At 44.1% G+C, this 20,683-nt stretch overlaps 1 protein-coding gene and 1 long non-coding RNA gene across 3 annotated transcripts; both read right to left on the reverse strand.

Moving 5' to 3' along the window:
• Window positions 1-1,545: 1,545 nt before the first annotated feature.
• LOC135369182 (uncharacterized) lies at window positions 1,546-3,443 on the reverse strand. 2 transcript variants are annotated; one of them, XR_010414954.1, is made up of 2 exons: window positions 3,303-3,443; window positions 1,546-1,942 (listed from the first exon to the last, which is right to left on the reverse strand). It is a non-coding gene; the product is annotated as an uncharacterized LOC135369182 (long non-coding RNA). The 2 variants fall into 2 exon arrangements; XR_010414955.1 differs by having other exon boundaries at window positions 3,298-3,443.
• A 12,200-nt stretch (window positions 3,444-15,643) lies between these two features.
• On the reverse strand, window positions 15,644-20,241 carry LOC135368047 (uncharacterized). The gene is made up of 6 exons (XM_064601125.1): window positions 20,216-20,241; window positions 18,553-18,632; window positions 17,617-17,913; window positions 17,223-17,432; window positions 16,229-16,513; window positions 15,644-15,969 (listed from the first exon to the last, which is right to left on the reverse strand). Exons 2-6 carry the CDS (start codon window positions 18,587-18,589, stop codon window positions 15,734-15,736), a joined length of 1,065 nt encoding a protein of 354 aa, XP_064457195.1. The 5' UTR covers window positions 18,590-18,632; window positions 20,216-20,241; the 3' UTR covers window positions 15,644-15,733.
• Window positions 20,242-20,683: the final 442 nt, after the last annotated feature.

Here is a 20,683-nt window from a genome sequence, read left to right on the forward strand (position 1 = left end):
CTAGATCTACGTCTCCCACCTGCACGCTGGGCGTTCGCTGACCTTTTCTTCGTGAAAGCGCCTCTTAACTCTTTCAAATATTCGTCGTCGATCCCAGTCACGGCACCGCGTTGATGAACACGGAGGCGTAACCAGATTTTCCCAACATCTGCACAGTGTCCGGGTTCTTATCCTTCACGGACTGCAAGTGTGCTTTTATCGTCGCTGCTCGTAGAAATGTGCTCGTGGCAATTCCTTGTCATCCTCCATGTGTCCAATCATATATGTGCTCCGCATGCGAAGTGCATCTCTGTCTTCTTCTCGTATGATGACCTGCAGGAACGCCTGTTTCACGTCTGCAACAAGGAACAAGTGCTACATCGTGTGTTCTGAAGTTGAGAAGAACTGACACTATATCAGGTTTAAGGTTAGGCCCTGCATCCAACCAGTCGTTTACCGATGTCCCGGGTGTCTCTGCTGGTGAAGCGCCGAATGTGATACTGATCTTGGTGGTTGTTCTGTCTTCCCGAATGACCGCCTGGTGCGGCACGTGGTATATGAATTCACCGTTACTTTGACCTTCCCTGACCTTGTCTGCCACACCCGATGACAAATATTCCCTGATGGCTTTGTCATACCTTTCCAGTGCGGTCGTGTCCTTGTGTAACGTCTTTGTTAGATGCAACAGCCGTTTGTGGGTCATATCCGTATGTGGTAATAATTATCCTCCAGATTAACCTCGTGCTTCCGTGTAAATCTCACTGCATATCGATTGTTCACCTTTTGAACATTCCAGGTAAACTCCATTATTTTCTCATCATCTTCGGTTCTAAAATATCTATGCTCCTGCGTGTCTTCCCTCCAGAATGCCTTTCAGTAGTTCGTTTCCACAGTTCACATCCAAGCGACACTTTTAGCTCACTGACTGCGGCATGCCTAGTGCATTGGCATGTTAAAGTAACTCGCCCTTGTACCGCCCAATCGGGAGTGTCTCCACCGCGGTTACTGAATCGCTTATCCTGTATCCCATGCAACCATATTACATCCAGTAGGCATCCAGACAATGTCCGACACTAGATATCTGATATCTGCACGATATCCATAAACGTTCAAGTCTTGTCTGGTGGACCTTCCATGGATATTCCTATTACCGGTTGCTGGACGTCCAGGAAAGATGCTGACAATAATTTAGAATATTCACCGGACATCTCGTGTATGTCCACGTTTTGAAATGTCTTTCATTAGATATTTTATTGACTGTTGATGGACGTCCAGAAAATATCTCGACAATAATTCAGTAACATCCAGTGGACATCATGTGCATGCGATGTTTTAAATCTTCAGCATCAAATATGTTATTTATATTAGTATTATATTTACGTTGTATTTATTTTAGTCAGTGGTACTGTGGGGTTGAGAAACTACGGCAATGAGAAACGCCGGCACACAGGCCAGGGCAGCTCCACCGTCGCGTCTGGTCCGTTCGCGTATTTTTTCCCACGCGACGCGTGTGCGGAGGTTTGTCCGCGCGGTTATAACATGCAAAGAGGAGTCATGCACGAAAAGTACAAGATGAAATATATTTATTAAAGCCAATTATAATGCCAGTCAAGCTGAAATATATTTATTACTGCCAATAGTGCTGGGAATTGTGCCAATAGTCTTGCCAATTGTGATGCCAATCAGGTGAAGGAGAAAAACCCAGCCGAAAAACCTTCACCACCTGTAACAGAAGAAATAAAAACACAAGATAGTATATGTAAAGAACATACATAATGTATTGGCTATTAATATTTCAAGTCACCAGATTCTGAAAGAAAACATAATATCAACATTCATCACATTGCTTACCAATTGTTCAATTATGGAGCCCCGCGCCAACGACCTGAAAGATGACTTACTATTATAGGAAACCACATTCGCATTCAATAATACATTCTATACTGCGGCCACACTGGATAATCTGAAAAAGAGACATTTTAATATCAACAATCATACTTTCATTATAGCGACAATAATCTGAAGAGAATCTCATTTGATAATCTACTTTCAATATTACATACAATACTGAGGCCAAATTGGATAATCTGATAAAGGTACATTTTAATATCAACAACCATACTTGAATCCATGGAAGACCATGGACATGAACGACAAGGACGACATGAACTCAAGAGGAAATAAAATCTATAACACTACATTTAATCGAAGAAGATATTCTTAACCAATGCAACTACAATCAACATTACAAGTTGTATTAAAAAAAGTCTGAGAAGTGACCAACATCATTGCGATTGCGGGATTATAACTACAAGTGCCGACAGATGCATGTAATTAATTGTGAACAGCAGATACCCTGGAAGACCATGGGACACGGACGACAAGAACGACACGAACACAAGAGGAAATAAAATCTATAACAGTACATTTAATCAAAGAAGATATTCTTAATCAATACAATTACAATCAAAATTACAAGTTGTATTATGAAAAGTCTAATATTCCTATAAGTGACCACCATAGTGGAGCTTTAATTACAAGTTCTGATAGATGTATGTAATTAATTGTGAACAGTAGAGACCCTGGAAGAGCATGAGACAAGAACGACCCGAACACAAGAGGAAATAAAATCTATAACACCACATTTTGTCAAAGAAGATATTCTTAACCAAACAGCATAGGAGAATAATCTATCATTTTTTTAACTTTCATAAAACCATCCATGTGACTTAATCTAATCGAATACCATACAATTTTCATTCTAAGAGACACTACAAACCTTACTTTGTTTTATGAATCCAACACAGAAAATATGTTAAACAATGAACTTCACCGCATAGCACGATCCTAGCCAACAACCAGCTCTAATAGTATCTGCACTGATTTGTTAAAGACGGGAGGCGTACGCCTGTTTTGTGACAGTTATGAATATTTCGAGCACAATAGGGAAGATAAGTCGATTATTCCAACGAATACGCGTCTTTTAATTAATCAATTTCTTATTAAGTGAATAGCATAGACATAAGGAAATAATGAGAAACATCACAATCAACAGCTAGCATTAATAGAGAGCCACACCTGCACCTCCTAGCCATCACGTAAACAACAGATACATGCAATCGCGAAACAATCTATCAAAACAAGAAACATGACGAAATTAATACAGACTTAGCGCTCAAGAACAGAAGTACACTCTAAGCGGCGCCACGTAAACAACAATAGAGGAAAATAATCTATCATTGAACCATCATAAAATCATCTTCGTGACTTAATCTAATCGAACACCATACAATTTTCATTCTAACGAACGATACAAACCTTACTTTGACAGAGGCATCCAACTCATGGGTTCAGTACGATATGTGAAGATCTCGGTTTTTCTTCCAACGCCGGAGACATATTATCTCTATGTCTATACTGCCAAAGCACTGCGCATGCTTTATCAATCAAAGGGTTGAGAGCTATATTCCTTCCTCAAGCAAACAGGGCGCTCTCGAGGTCAGATAAGAGAGTACAAAGGCGATATATTTTAGTGTGCAGCGCAAATAGATGTCGGTATTATTCGCGGGGGTCACTATCTTTTCGCACCCTTTCATTGAAACGGAAGTTTCTTTCATCAAAGTGGATGACATAGTCGGCTAAGTTTGTGGAGAGGCAATATTTTTTATTGAACATGTAGAGAAAGTCCAAATTATTAAATGATAGCAACAATACTCAATCAAAAACGGGAAACAAATTTAATTACATCAACTTTTCTAATATCTTGCAACAGAAAGTTCTATATGGATAAACCACACAGAAAAATCAAATGTGAAACACAACTCTGAAACAACATCTTTTGACAATATATGTTGAAACGAATCTATTATCAAATGCCGCGATGCAAATGGAAGATTTTACAAGCCCGATGTGCAGGCGAAGTTTACATTTCTAATCACGTAATCTTCGTAACACACGGCACACAAACGTATATGAAATAATTTCCAAATGGCAATCAGATTTTGGGAGAAGCGGATCACACAACCGTCATCGGAAATGTTTAACCAATATACAATGAAGGTGAGCATTATGCATAAACACAATGGAGGATATGGTATATTAATTATAATAAGCAGATCAGCACAGGTCACACATAAACGTAGATCCAGTTCACAAATATACTCGAGGTTTCCCGTAGCCCCATACTGAAAAACTATCACCTTATTTTAGTGTCATAGCATACGGGCACTACAAATGGAAAGGCCATACTTTAATTTTAGAAGTTTTTAGCTCATAACGTGGTAAAACGCAAACTCCACACTAAAGATCATTTTCGTCTTTAAATTTTCAAAGTCAAAACTGCACGCTATTGCTTGCATTTTTTATAAAGATATACATTAAAAATTTGTGCATATAGTCACACATACTATACAAGATATTTGATTGTGGCTTAAATGCTAAAATTATCGACACATCAGTAAGCGATTAATTAAAATTTGAACAGGTGTTGCGAATTACGATCAGTGTTGTGGAATGTGTAATTTCACAATACGCAAACTTTAGCTCGCTCACTTTGACGAGCACTCTTTCATGATCGCAGAGAATTTAATCGAATGGGTTGATATTTTCTATATACACTATAACGTAATGCGAATTCTCTATGTCGTGGAAATTAAAAGTTACGAATATTTTGGAATGTGCATCTCTATGTGATGGAATGTGCATCTGCGATTGCTCTTCGCTAAGGCACTGCTCCGCACGGGTCACCGTCCTCCCCATCACATCCCTACGCACCTCCTTCACCATAAGCAAAAAATGTACGAGAGCGACATCTTGGAACTCGTCTTCCTGAACCCCGTCGATCCCTCTGTGCTGAAAGGCATTTGTGTGCTTCCAACGAAGCCTTCTTTTGACGCAAGCCCGGCTATTTAATCATCAAGACAAAAAAAAAAAGCAATGGGGCGCGGGCTTCCTGTATCACGAAGAAACCCTTAGAAGAACTGTAGTTGTGGACTAGTATAACGACAGGTGTATTCAATCGCTTTTTTCGTCATACTCTGGGCCTTTTTGGCGTCTACTAAGCAACACGCATGTCGAAACTCTACATCTTGAAAAATTGTGTACCAATGCGTTCCTGTAACCTGGAAGAGAATGCTGAAACAATAAAGCGACTCCTCGTGAGAGAACTTGCTTCGTAAAATACTCTATTTTTTATTTCACGACATACATAAGACGCATGAGAAACGACCTTCCAGTGTGCTCAGTCGACCCTTTCCCCGTCCACCGCGACGTCAAGGGAAGTGTACAGAAGACGAACCATGGGTCGGCTGAAACCAGCGTTGATGGTCTAGGGGTCGACGTCCTTACCTCTTTTGTGTCTTTCCAAGAGCTCGAGCTTGTTTTCTACGAAGCGCTACATTTTCTTTGCAGTCGTTCCACTGGCGGCGAGGATATGTCAGGGTATCGTCTTGAGAATCGAGCGAAAATCAGCCGCTCAGCCACTGCCGTGAATGTAATCACGCAACCGAATTAAATCCATTCGCGTTTGAACAAAGGTTGCGAACCACTTCTCAGGCGTCATGACGGAGATGGAATGGGAGTACAACCTTGTTTTATTTATCGTGAGTGGTTACTTGAAGGAGCTTGCACAAACAGAGAGAGAGAGAGAAAGAGAGATCATCCAGCTTTGGCTTCGCATCCGGGAAGGCAGGCAAAATACGAACAAAGGTGCGAGTCTTGCCAATGGTTGGGGTTCCTCAACCACAGTCCACAACCGCGGCATGTCCTCAAATGATCAAATGACCCGCAGGAAGAATTTCTTGGGAGCAGGATTCAAGTTTAAGACCAGCGGCAAATCTCCCGTAGGCAGCCATTTGTAATCTGAATAAACAAAAAACCGTGAGAAACGCTTTTTTGAACACATACAAAAAACGTACATTCTTCTTCAGCTATGGAGTGACGGTGCTGATCCATCTTCTTCCTCCTGTTCCTTCACGAGTCGAATTCCTTTATCATACACGTCGAACAGTACTATTCGACAGCCAAGAAACGGGCGTAGCAATCGGTCTGTACAATGCTTTTCTTCTACAAAAAATAAAAAACGCAGACGGTTATAGAACGGTTAAAGCTGAGGGGGTGGAAAAAAAGCGTACGTTTCGACCACAAGCAACCGCAGTTGGTGCAGAAGAAGGGGGCACTGCCAATCTCCCGAAACACGTGTGATGGGAAGAAGCCGGCTTCACAAAGCTGCTGTAAACCGAAATCGAGACTCTGTTCAAACACTGACTTTTTCGATGGCATGGGAATCAGTTGCAAGGGTCATCGAAGCCGAGCATGGTTTCTACACGAATGACGGTAACAGTGTCGCTTCGAAATGTATAGTAACGCCTTCCATCTCACTTTCTATAACGACCTTGTACGTGGTTTAACATGTTTGGAATGGACGGTTAGATCCCAGCGAAAAAAAGAGGATGTGTTCTCGTCATAGACGAAACAAAGGGTGTCCTCTGGTCATAGAAGCAAGAAAAAAAAAAGGGGGGGGGGGTCTGCGTAATCGATGTCAATATTAGACCGCCGATCCTTATCCGTCCCCTCTTTCGTAGTTTTCTTTTTTTTCTATTCGAAATAGCTTATTTGTAATAGCACTTGCCTTTCTGTAGGATTCATTGTCACGCACATCGTTCAGGTATTCTTCCGTCTGACTTCGGGGTCGCGGCCGCTCTAACCCGACTGGTCATCAATGCATTTCTCCAGGTGTTCACGTGCCCGCAAGAAGAAGACATTGAAACGGGAACACTCTGGTCTGCACTCCACAAAAAAAAAAAAGGAAAAAAGAAAAAAAAACTTTGAGAATAAACTCGTCAAAAGAAATCACGAAAAAATCCACGGTGTAAAGATCACAGGGGTGTCATCTAATGTATTGATCAGTAGACGAAATCGTGCTGGGCGAATGCAATGCATCCTGGACAGGTCCTGGTCGCACGTCACAGAAAACGTCAAGGCACACGTCACCTTAAAGATGGTGACGGCCCTGATCGGGTGCTAAACCGTTTGTAAACAATGCGGTTGTTGTTTCTACGCGACGTTTTGGATGTCTTTCGATCACGGTAAGTATCCTTATCCGATAATCTTGGAGTAAAACGCACAGTTTTGCATATAAGGCCTCGTACAGTTGACGACTTCCAAAGATGTGATGAGACCCGATGAGCCGATGCGATGTACTTAAAGGAGCATGGAAATCATTTGGAACATATATATTTTTAACGCTTGATGTGAACATACTAGCTTCATAAACTATCACGCAAACTATTTCCTTCGAAAAGCGCGAATTTCCTGCGAAAATTAGCTTGCAAGAATGCGCTCCGCGGCGACAGTCTCCCCCAAGCCGAGTCTGGCGTGTGGTGACGTCAGGCGGCCGACAACTTCATTGGCTGCCGGAAGCGTCCGCTCCCCGCCAGGATCGTCTGCCAGCCCCCCACAGCTCTCGCAAAATCTGTATCAAAATGCGTGTTACTGCGCACGGAGCAATCCGTGCCTCTCTATTGGTCGGACGCCACAAGCGTGTCCGGATTGGTTGCCAGAATTTGAAAACGGCACTTCGCGCTTCCTCGCCTGCGTGCTGCGTTCTCCTTCGGCGGTTTCATTTGAAATCTGAACGGTGGGCCGGTGTCTTTCGTTGGGAGGCAAGTGCGTTCGCCGATCGCCGTTTTATCCGTGTATTATGGTGCCTTTGATCGTGTTGTACTGTTTCTCGCCACAAGCATCTGTCTACGAAGAGCCAATCGGATTTCAAACTGAAGTGTTGTCGTGACTTCTGTGGCTCGATGAACATGTTCGAGTGCAGTCAGATCTGCATAGCGGTGACAAGAAAATACGATTCATGAAGCAACATTTTATGTTTGACGTGTAGCAGGCAAGGACATGATGATCAAGCGATTGTGCGCAAGTATGTGACAGTTGTTCGTTGCTCAGAATAAGCTGTGTCGATATGCGTATTTTGCAAGTTTGAAATTTGTTCCAGTGTGCTAGGAAGCGCTACGCAATGGACTCAGTACGCTCAGTGCATGTATATGTGTCAACCTGCCGATTGTGTCAGTAAAAATAAATTTGTTCATTACGACACTTTTCACAGTTGTTTGGGAGTCACGGAATAACTTTACGACGTGCATGAAAGCTAGTAGACTTAGAGGTGAGGTGTAGCCGGTACAGGCCAGTATGGAAAGCAGAAGTCAGCAACAGCCAGAACCGGTCGGGCTGCGAGCCGGACGGAAATACTTCTGATTGGAGGATTGAGGAAGCAATCGCTGCACTCTCATTGGTCGTGTGCCCAGTGTTGTCTGAATTTAGCTATACTATGGGCTCTATGGGGAGTTGTGGAGAGCTGCGTCTGCTAGCTCCGGAATCGTGGCGACTTACTGACTGAGACGCTGTTGCTATTTATTTGCGTTTGACATTCACTTGCGTGCTTACATGATTTGTCTCGTACGTTTTGCATAAAACAAGACTGCGGGCAGTGTAAAAGGTGTGGCTAGGCCTCTGTGTTGCCGTGACGGCCTGGGTTGAGGTGGATCGTACGCGGTTGTGGTTTCTGTTCCGATTGTGCTGAGGTGTCGTTAATTAGTGAACAGTATTGTGCCTGTGTGCAGCATATATGTATATGATACGACTAAATACATTCCTGTCAGTTGGAGATTTATTCCATGTGCTATTGTTGTATGCCGCGTATGACCATTCAAAAAAGGAAATGCTTATTTGGCCGGTTTTGGGGGTTCCCACAGATCGCTAGCAGATGAACTCTACTGACTTCATTTTGGTATCCAAGTTGTTGTGCTTGTGGAGACGTTGCGCTGCTGGTATCAGTAAGATATGGTAAGCGCAATGTTACACAGCTATGCATTCATCGGTCCGCTCTTTCGCCTCAGAGATGCCAGTGTCCACCGGTTCAGAGCCCATAGTGTTGACCACAACACGGAGAAGTCATGATTGTCGACGACCTCTTCAAGTGAAAACACTGGTCACTGCGCCGCGTCTTCATGACTATGCATTTGTAACCAAGAAGAAGCACTATATTTCAATGCGAATGTTCGTTCACACTTAGCAGCATCACTTACCAGCCTCCGGTACATTCGTGTAGTGAAATCGAAGCTGGCGGAGCTTAGGCAGCCCCCCACAGCTCTCGCAAAATATGTATCAAAATGCGTGTTACTGCGCACGGAGCAATCCGTGCCTCTCTGTTGGTCGGACGGCACAAGCGTGTCCGGATTGGTTGCCAGAATTTGAAAACGGCACTTCACGCTTCCTCGCCTGCGTGCTGCGTTCTCCTTCGGCGGTTTCATTTGAAATCTGAACGGTGGGCGCCGCGTTGGCGGTGTCTTTCGTTGGGAGGCAAGTGCGTTCGTCGATCGCCCTTTTATCCGTGTATTATGGTGCCTTTGATCGTGTTTTACTGTTTCTCGCCACAAGCATCGGTCTACGAAGAGCCAATCGGATTTCAAACTGAAGTGTTGTCATGAATTCTGGCTCGATGAACATGTTCGAGCGCCGTCAGATCTGCTTAGCGGTGACAAGAAAATACGATTCATGAAGCAGCATTTTATGTTTGACGTGTAGCAGGCAAGGACATGATGATCAAGCGATTGTGCGCAAGTATGTGACAGTTGTTCGTTGCTGGGAATAAGCTGTGTCGATATGCGTATTTTGCAAGTTTGAACTTTGTTCCAGTGTGCTAGGAAGCGCTACGCGATGGACTGAGTACGCTCAGTGCATGTATATGTGTCAACCTGCCGATTGTGTCAGTATAAATAAATTTGTTCATTACGACACTTTTCACAGTTGTTTGGGAATCACGGAATAACTTTACGACGTGCATGAAAGCTAGTAGACTTAGAGGTGAGGGGTAGCCGGTACAGGCCAGTATGGAAAGCAGAAGTCAGCTACAGCCAGAACCGGTCGGGCTGCGAGCCGGATGGAAAGACTTCTGATTGGAGGATTGAGGAAGCAATCGCTGCACTCTCATTGGTCGTGTGCCCAGTGTTGTGTGAATTTAGCTATACTATGGGCTCTATGGGGAGTTGTGGGCTTAGCTCCAACTCCATAAAACGTTTCGTCAAAAAGAGCAGACGTGTCGCCTAAAGAGTGTTCAGTTCATCACCTGTCCTTTCCACGACGCCCGATGAACAACAACGCTTCCTGCTCGCTCGCCGCGACGCCGGAGAAATCGCAAAAAAGAAAGAAAAAGACGGCGCGGCCATATGACGTCAGCGGCTGGCAGCCACTGATCTCGATTGTAAAAGGCTGGATCGCGGATTGGGAGCGCGAGCGTGAAGAAACCGGCCGCCATCTTACTGTACCCACAACAGTCGCCGCAGCGATCATGGCAACTTCTTGCAATTACGGTCGTACCAACCGTACTGGCAAGGTTACAGGGCCTAAATTTATACAGGTGAGTCACTCTTCATCAAGGAATAAATAGGCGTCCATTCTGTATATTTAGTTGACCATTATGAAGTGTTTTTTTGCCCAAAACGAGCACTGGATGCAGGTTGCTTGATCGCTCTTCCGACGTTCAATCAAGCACACTTGCATTTTACCCGGCGGCAAATACAGTTTGAGTGCATAATATGCTTGAAAGAACATGTTACACTACACAGGTAGTGTTGTCATCAATATATGTGCAAGCAATCGAGCGCTTTTTTGCATGCATTGCTAGCATGGTGCACGGTGTTCTCTGCGGAAGCAAGTGCCACATTCATTTCTTTGAATTACCTTCGCGCACAAGTTCGGTATTACGTCATAATGAGACCAAGATTGTCACCTTTTTTCATGTATTGGTATTGTTTTGTGCCTTGGTTTGATTTGTGACAAAGAATCCTACGTAACGGTGGTGTGGCGCGACTTGAATACCGCCTTTGTGTCTGAGCTGCATCGTCAGCTTGGTACGATAGTAATAATCTGTAGCGTGTCGTGCTATCTGTAGCAGTTTTAAGGCAAAAGTGGTCTCTCAATACAGGTTTCGTCATGAGGGCTGCCCAGTGAATAATCTGTGCAGTGTGATACGGCTGGGTGTACAGGTAAGTATCACGTTCCTCATCCACTGGTTTCTACTTTACAGGAAGGAACCTCAGTGCACGCACTGTGGTTAGCCTCTCTCAGTTTTGCATATTTTCTTACATGTTCACATCAGAAACACACCTTACACTTTAGGGTCCTTCACCCAACAATATAATAATTAGAGATTATAATTCTTTTTAGAAGAGTTCCCCATATTCTTTTTAGAATAGTTTTTAATCTTTTTAATTTTTAGAAGATATAGGGATTGTAAACCATGTTTTAAACTGATGTTTTAACATTTGTCCAGTGCATTTATTAAACAACATATTCATTTTTAACTGGTTGCACCCAAACCAATGTTCTGATGTATTATTTCCTTTGTTGTCGATGCACCATAAAAATTGTAATAATCATCATCAATGCAGGTTACTTCACAGCTGCCTCGACGTACTCAAGAACTCGGTGCAGAACCTGCGTAATGCCCACGAGCTTTGACTACCACAGCACCTCCAGAAAGTAAAGGCATATGTGTCACATGGGATTTTTAAAGGCATTCACAGTATATAATACCTTGTATGAACTGTTGTAGATCTAAGCAGCCTCTACAGTACACTCTCAGAAATTAAAACTTGTCAGGGAACTGTGATAATTGTTTCAGTTAATAGGCATGCACATATACGCTATAAGAAGAAAATTATTTATTGTGAATGCACTTCTCTGGCTACTCATGTTGTTTACATTTACTGTTGATCACATTCATTTATCACATATTATATTCTTATATATTATTATTATATTATCACATATTCGATCACATTAAATTTAAAATTTAGCATATATGACAAAATATCAGGAGGGAAGTTGCTATTCATTGCTCATTCCAACCTAAAATTGAGTGCTACAAATTTAGAGAGCGTACCTGACCATTGTCATTCCTAAAATATATATTGCCATTGTAGCAAGGTCACAAAACAATAAATGTAGTCTTTTGCGACCTGCCTGCACGTTCATTGTATCCTGAAACGCATAAGTGCAAGAAATAAATCTTGAACTTGAATAAACTTGATGTTGTATAAACTTGACATAAAATGTTGAATAATATAATGAACGATATAAAATATTGAATAAACTTGAACTCGTATATTCTCTTTACTCATCATCAGTGATCTTCATTACAAAAGCATATCGTGTTAGACTTTTTTGTTTGCGTTTCACAGACTGGGTACACGAGGGCCAAAATGACAAAATCACAACTGTTTCAACCTCCAAATAGTCCTGTTGCAACTTGAAGACCATATGTGGAGCTGCATTTTTTGGAACATGCTCCACATAACAAGCATGACAAAGTCAGCACTGGATAGCAGGACCCCGTCGCCAAGCAGCTTTTCTCACGCTGCAGTTGTATTCAACAAAAGCATGTGAGTGCTGGAGAAGGACATTCAGTTTGGCACAACCGCGCCTGCAAATAATCAGAACAAATGAAGAAGCAAACAAACATAGAGGGGCTGTACTTCAAAAAGAGATAAGTCCTGTGTCTCAAGGAGGTGTTACCACTTTCTAAGTAACTTAATTGATTAAGCTTACATCACTACCTGATTAACTGTCCTATCGAGTGTGATCTAATTGCGTGAAGTAATTATTTGCGCTGCTTCGGTGTGTCTATATTTGCGAGGCAAAGCACCGCTGTCGTTTACTAAAAGGTTCTTTCTAAGGCGATGCTTGATATAAATCATACTAAACGCATACACGGCTAAAACAACGGCTGTGATTCTACAGAACGATCTCTTTCTGCCATGCGAGTATATCTTTTCCCGGACCGTTCTTTATGGAACAATTTTTGTTCAGAACGCAGTACGGGATATTATATACATGGTTGTTGTTAACCTCAAGTCGTTTCTTATTGAAATATTGGCTGGGAAACGTGCTGTAGTACAATCCCCAGCGCTGCACTGCGGTGACGGTCTAGTTTCGGAATGCAAAACATAACGTAATTAAGAATCGAACGGCGGGACACCTGTGAAACACTGTTAGGATACATCAGTATGCTGGCACCTTACAAAATTGTGTGATGACAAACAACGATCAATGCTAGCAGCGCAATAAATACTCACAATCTCCGTTGCCTCCCATTGTTTTCTATGGGCACACACAGCACTTTAGGGCCCACCAACATGGCGGCCCGAAGGCACGCCTCTCCCCCACGAGCCCCTCTCCCATGCGCGATCCAGCCTTTATACATAGAGATCAGTGCTGGCAGCCGAGTGAGGGGCCATTTCTGCCGCGAGATTCAAAGCTCCCTCGCGCTCCAGGATTGCGCTCAAACGCTCAAACTTTTTGTGCGAATGTGTATTACAGTGCTCAGAATAGCAAATTCTACTTCTCCCGTCATATTTCATTCCGATCATTTCCATGCTCCTTTAACTAAGGAAAACTGGCTACCATGTTGCGGAAGAAGCACCCCATAGTTTACGCTGGCAAAATACGTTCATCTCTTGGCGTTATGACGACGGAAATATGTCGGTAAACGGCAAAACGACATTTACACAGATTAACATGACCTCGTTAACATGGCCTGAAAATGACGCTTTCTATGACGTGCGACAAGGGCAAGATGACTGCTTTGCCAAAAGCACCCGTTGAGGGTAGTTACAACAATGGCGGATTTGTGTCACCCCTATGGTAAAGATAAAGCCGTAAAAACCAACTTCAGCTATGTAGACCTTTTTCGGAAACTGTTTCGACAGGATCTCGCCAGGTGGCGCCGTTGGCGCGCCACCATTGGACGCCATTGCACGGCGCCTCGAACTTGCGTTTCCGCTTATTGCTGCGACGTAGTTTTTTCGTGGTGCGTTTCGTAGTTCTATGACTCGCAGGGGTACATGAAATGTCGAGAGGTGGATATGGGTCTGGGAAGCCGTACTCAGTCGTATGGTGCAGCAAGTACAGGCGTTATCAAAGCGTGAAAGTATTCCAATGTGATTCGCACGTCCTCCTGTTGCACGTAGACTGTCCGTGTCCTGTGCAGTTTTCAATGCACACATTGCCTTCGGATAAAGCAAATAAAGATCTGCGCCAACGGTCGATGCGGACCTTCAGAGAAAGGATTGGAATCCTGAAATGTGGGCTCGGGTGAGCTATTCGCAGTTTATGGCTTGTTGTGGCTGGTGACACCTTCCTGTATCTTCTTTGGTATGCTCGCTTCACCTTCCTGATGACCGCCCCACGAAAGCAAATTCATACCAGACACATTGTTTGTCAACCCCAGTAAGCAATCTGTCTAGTCATTCATTTCGCTAAACATATCTGTACATTGCCACTCTCATTCATTTTGGTCTCGCCAAACCAGCCACATTTTTAGAACCAGAATGATGCTGGTGTGTGTGTGTGTTTTCAATTGAAGAGCGTCTACTTTAGCGGGTAAGTCTGTTCGAGCATCGGGGAAAATGTATTGTCACTAAGTGCCATTATGTTTTGCGAGCAGAAGGGAATAAGGAGGCGTTGGAGCGGATCGTGTGATGAGGCCTGGAGGAAAATTACTTACTGGAGGATAGTTACTTTTCAGTGGCTAAACACGGCACGTGCCGGCAAGTCGTATACGCAGTGTCCATTGGTCGATGGAGCGTGGGCGAGGTCACGCCGCAGCATAAGTTGCACATGTGTCAACTCCTTTTTTTCGTGTCGTCACAACGGCGAGGAAACTGGCGATTTGCCGTGCCGTTCTAAGATCGCCGTCAGCTGTTGCCGTATGTGTGAAGTAGCCTCAAAGGCGCATTAGAGTGGTGTCCAACATGACCGACAACTGCCACCGCGTTGTAAGGTAGTCTGTGAAAAGCATTCCGATAAAATATTTCACCCTAAATTTTTGCGCCGCGACGCAATTTCATTTATAGAATCGCTGCCGCTCACAGCGGTAGCAGACGTTCCGACCTGAGCAGTGTTGCTGACCAATGGTGGCTGATGTTACCTTGATCGTGTGATCTCAGATGCAATGAGAAGCCAATGAGAAGCGTTCCCGCCCCGCACACAATTTTGTGACGCGCGTCCCCGCGCTCATGACGTGTCTATCGTGAAGGCGAAGGAGGGTGTTTCGCGCGCTGGAGATTTAGGGAACTGACATAATAGCTTGCGACGACGACGACGACTCTGGCAACCCACATCCGCGATTCCGTGATAGAATAATCACTAGCTTCGAAGCGATGGTTTTCTCACAAATGGCGGCCAGCAGGAGCTTATTCCCCATGATACGTGGAATAAACACCGCGAAGAGGAAAGAAATGTGCTTGCACTTTTCCCATCTTACAGTTGGCAATACAACAAATAAATGCAAGGAGAAAGGTCGTTTTGAAGGCATAGGCATGCCGCCTCGTATAAATAGGCGGTGATTGATTTTCATCTGTGACACCTGAGTAATCGTTGTGAATAAAACATTTTCAGAATGAAAGCTATTCAGTAGGGTAATAGTTTGAATCGAAGAGTAGAGAAACCGTAGAAACACTGTCTCCCATTTATACTAGCTGTTCTTAAATTGAGGATTTTTCCTCTGATTACGCGGAGCACTTCGGCAGTTTTTCCACCCGTCGTGCTCAATGTTTTTTGTTTTCCTTCTCCTATCTATTTTAATGAAACCCAAATGCCGTTTACGTGTGCATCGACAACAAGGTTTATTTCTTACATTTTCCAAGAGCTTGCATACCGTTGTAGGAAACGATAGATACGCACTGGGTATTCAAAAGGCCCTGCTATCGATGGATCTAATGTCTGTTCCTCCGAGGGCGCTTGATGTTTGTTTAGGGGGATTAACCAGGACTTCCGACTGCCCGAACAGCTTCAGAACCAGCAACATTTTTTCCTTCAGCTTCTCTTCAAACACGGTGTTCTGCTTGCTATCGTTGCTGAACTTCGCTGGCTTGTCAACGTACACCCGCAGATCTTTCACAGTAGCGTTCTTCAGTTCAAATGTCCCTGGGTATGAGAACATAGCTTTTGAAGTGACGAATTTCCTAACAACTACGTATGTCGTTCATTTCTTAGGGGCTGTGGAGGAGCAAAAGTCAATCGTGTTCGTATATGCGGCAGCAAGCCGTAATGTCTATAATACGTACGTTTAAAGCTCAACTGGAATTAAGATGCGCGCAATTAGAGCAATTTTTGTGTCTACTCTCATCAACATTTCCGGCCTTTCGGCCTTGACAATGCCAGTAAATGACATAAATGCTCATACCTGCGGTTTTCGTGCGCTTCAGTTCCACAGAGCCCTGTAGCACATCTACTACTACCTCAAACCGGTCGTCCGGCTCGGTGGCTACAGCGAGGTAGGTGACACGCAGTCCCTCGAGTGATAGAACGAGTGTAAAATCTCCAATAGAACCACGGGCAGGCTTAAGAATCTTGCTCAGAGGTTCTGCTCTTCCCCCGGTGAATTTCACGTTCCTCGTGGGAGCTCCAGACACAGAAAGCTCGAAATCGGGAAAGGCGACGAAATCATTGGGAAGTACCTCGAACGGCTCTGGAAATGAAAGGAGGAGCGCAAGTTACAAGGCGTCGAGGTTTCTTTTTCTTTTTTTGAAATCAAAGTGCATTTGCAAGGTTTAGGGGACTACATTTGTACGCATGTCGAATGTAATTTGTGAAGATTACAGCCACATCTTCTAATGGAAGGAGTTGGTTGTATGCCCGAATAAGTAATGCACTAAAATCAGAGGATAACATCTGCAACCTGCTGTGACAAGACTGCAGATGATACGTCTGGAATGGAGCCATAGTGACAAGTTGGACTACGGATATACTGATTGCGCACCAACGGACGCCCAGGTGAAAGATGTACCCTCTAGTTAACTATACGCACATGGATGCCTGCATCGCTGCTCCGCGGAATAGAACTTTCATCTCGCTTACGGCTTTTAGGACTCAATGTCCCATTCGGGAACGCGTTTCAAGTGGAGCGATGTGTCGAGCGACAGAGGATCACATCCTCGTGGAATTTGAACTGCAATGGGTGACCACGATATACTTACTATCTTATAATAAATTACTCGTATCGATTATTATCGATGTAAATCACAAATCCCTCACTCTCGAAACGCGTACTAATATGTGCAACGGTTCATGGCAGAGGAACATGCGCGATGTCTCTCCATAGGAATTTCCGCTGAATGGTCTTTGGCAATAGCTAGGTATGTCCGGGACAGCAGTTTTATATCGGGGTTTCCACCAACCTGGCTTGCTAGGGTCAGATCCGAAAACCTTGACCAGGGCAGCATTGAATGCGTCTGTACGCGTGAGCTGCTCCAAGACTTCCAGCAATTTCTCCTTGAGCTTCTCGTCGAAGACTGCATTCTCCTCCCGGTCAGTGCCAAACTCCACTGGCTCCCTAACATACTGGTGCAGGGACTTGACACGGACGTTCTTTAGATTGTACTTTCCTCCTGGAAACGATGCACGTGTCAACGATGACGCAAACACTATTACGGAATCGTGTACGGACGTGTAACCTGCAACTCTAATTACGCAAGCTATAAGAAGGCTTCTTCCGAAAACTAAGAGGATACACGGTTCATGAATGAACAGAACTCTGAAGCCTGCTCATTTCCCAGTTCAGACAATGCGTACCTGTTGTCTTCCTACCCTCCACATGAAATAGGCCGTGAAGAACGTCGACTACCACATTGAACTCTCGCTTTGGCTCAGTAGCGACAGCCTTGTAGGCGACACGTAGCCCGCTGACAAACACATCACACTTGTAAAGCCCGTAGCAATCGCTGCCGGGCGAGAGGAACTTGCTCAGTCCCTCTACCTTTCCCTCGGTTAAGTTCACCTTCCTTGCGGTTTGTCCGGGAAGAACAACTTCAAAGTCGGGCAAGCTGACCGAGTCCTGATCGACTGCTTCAAATGGCCCTGCCAAGGCCCCTGCGGATAGATGGATGGACTTTATTCGATGTTACTATGAATGGAGTTTTATTGCATTTTGGTATCTAAATCATAGCGCGGATTTCTAGATTATAAAATACACTCTACAACTGTACATTGGTTGTCTTCTTGCGCACGAATCCACGAAAGAATTTCTCTCCGCATGTCCTTCTCAACGTTTATCCATGCGATGGATCGTTCACTGGATGTGCCTCATGTTCCAATAACCGCACCCTATTCTCTGATCAGAACAACAAACACAGCTTTATTTGTATCGTGATATTTGGGTGTTTCTGATCGCAGTTCAGCTTTTCTTATCCCTAATCCCATTGTCGTAAATACCAGATGTAAATACCATGAATCCAGAAGCCCTCACACGAAAACTTTTTTAACTAAATTGCAATGTGTTGAACCTCTAGTATGCGCAAATACTAGTGTTTAACGCGTATCGTAGCAAAACGAGTTTGCTTAAAGGGCAATATTTATAGTTTTGTCGCCACTCATCTGGAAGCAGACTCACTGCAAGTGTAACGGTGCTCAAAAACATTTATCAGCTTAGAGTGTAATATCTTATGGCAAGTAGAAAATATTGGAGACATTTTATTCGGGACATTGGAAGGATGTCCCTTACTGACGTACCAGCAACGAAAGCGGCAATGATGAACGCAAAACGCATCTTGGCTCTTCCGATGCTTCTGGAGCGACACTCAAAGGAAAATCTGAAGAAGAAGAGAATGATTACTGGAATAGAAAAGAATGTTTGAATTCTACTATTCTGGGGGTGACCGTGGGTGGACAGTGGATAACCACGGGACCTCTATATGTAAATTGTTAACCTCTTGTACCATATTGTTTTTTTTATTCCGTGTTCGCGCCGCGAAGCAACTGTGGCTATGAGCGGTGTACAGACATGGACAGATGGAGAGAGGACAGACCATAGTGTTCTGTCAAAGAAATCTGAACCTAAAATAAATATGAATCTGATGTAAACCTGCACTCAAAAGGTCCGACTTGTCATAGACATAGCGCAGGAAATAGGCGCCGGGAATGCCGTAACTCACGCTGCTGCTACACATTAGCCAGTGTGCTGACAGTGGAACATGTCACGTGCTTATCAGAACCAAAGGGAACTGGGGACGTTCTCGATCCTGACCTAGAGCTGAATGTAGAACAGTAGAAGTGTATTTATTCAAGGGCTTGGATCTCACGAACTACTTCACGTAGAAAACTTATTCTTTTTTCGTGAGTCCTATGGCGTGCCGTAGGACGCGTTTAATGCATTGCAATAGCCATTGAAGGAATGGGTTCCGCAGTATGTAAGCCGTCTAATCAGAAAAATGATAAATAAACTTTTAGGAGCGATCATATGACTATGGTGCATTATGTAGTTCCGAATCTTTACCGTACGATGTACAGTAGGGCTAGCCCGGAAGTGATGTGGAACTCTAACACGTCCAAACATTGGGTTCCTCACCACACAAATCGCTCCGTGGAACTAACAGAAATCTCACAAGCGAAAATACGCCTCCGAGGAAGGGCCTACCTAGAATCTTTCATTAATGACAAATACCATCGAATGTTATCGCCCCGCCCGGAGGTACCTGATGCAACCCAAGACAAGCCCCATATATCTCACCATCCCTTACATCTAAGGTCTATCGGAACCCATCAGGCGCGTATTGTCTCAGGTAAACGCGAAGACCAGCTTCAAGCCCATGTCATCACTGAGCAGCCTGATTAGTTATCCACAAGACAGAGCGCTGCCTGAGGATGAGAGGGGTGTCGTACGCAAGATATCTTGTCGAGATTGCCCGGCGGTCTACATCGGGGAGACGGGAAGAAAAACGAAGACTCGGATGAAAGAGCACAATAACGATATCGAGAAATCTGCCCTAAACAGGAAGTGAACGCGCGTGCAAGGTAAGACACTTGGTAATCAATCCATTCTTACACGGGAAACCAAGTGAGGTGTACGGAAGCATCTCGGATCCTGGTACATAAAGAAAACAAAAGATACTATCAACAAGAACCCTGGACCCCTCCCAGACTGTTACACCCCACTAGTACATAAGTGAGCAGTAACGGATAGGGCGGTTCACTTCTGATGATGGGACCCGTATGGGACCCGAAACGTCAAGACTTACGTTGTGTTGATTGCCTGTGCGCTGAATTTATTAAACGTTTAACTAAGAGAGGACAAAAGAGAAACTAAAGCAAAGGCGGGAGCAAAGGAACGCAAGTTTTACAGGTGACGACATAATGGGGCATAAAATGGGGCTGCATAAAGTTTTTGTAAACTTACCGTTACCGTCGTTCCGAAGAATTGGTCTGTATTCGAGTGTCACGCTTTTTATACAGCCCGTTTCAGGACATCCCTTATCACGGTCTAGGTCCAAGGATATCAAAGTATCCTACGTGAGTACTTGTGCCTCGCCGACTATAATGCTATCAGTGATATGACTATAGTGAAGGAACAGAAGGTCAATTGTACTTCAAGTATTTGTCATTACAGTCGTCAGGTATATCGAACCAACTGAATGGAGCTGTGCCCGATGTAAGAAGAAGCATTGTGTAGACATTTGCTCAGCGTGTTTGCGACAATGGCCCCTCCATGCTCTTCGCGATATCTTATTAAAATATCGTCTGCTTGTCTGGGTTGGTTTTTCGCCGCAGATAATCGAATGACATTACCAGGTGGCGACAACGGTTACGTCATGTATAGTATAGAATTAGCCGTGTCATAAAATATTTGATCTTCACCGCCATTAAT

This window comes from Ornithodoros turicata, chromosome 9 (assembly GCF_037126465.1).
Source record: "Ornithodoros turicata isolate Travis chromosome 9, ASM3712646v1, whole genome shotgun sequence".
NCBI classification, from domain to species: Eukaryota; Metazoa; Arthropoda; class Arachnida; order Ixodida; family Argasidae; genus Ornithodoros; species Ornithodoros turicata.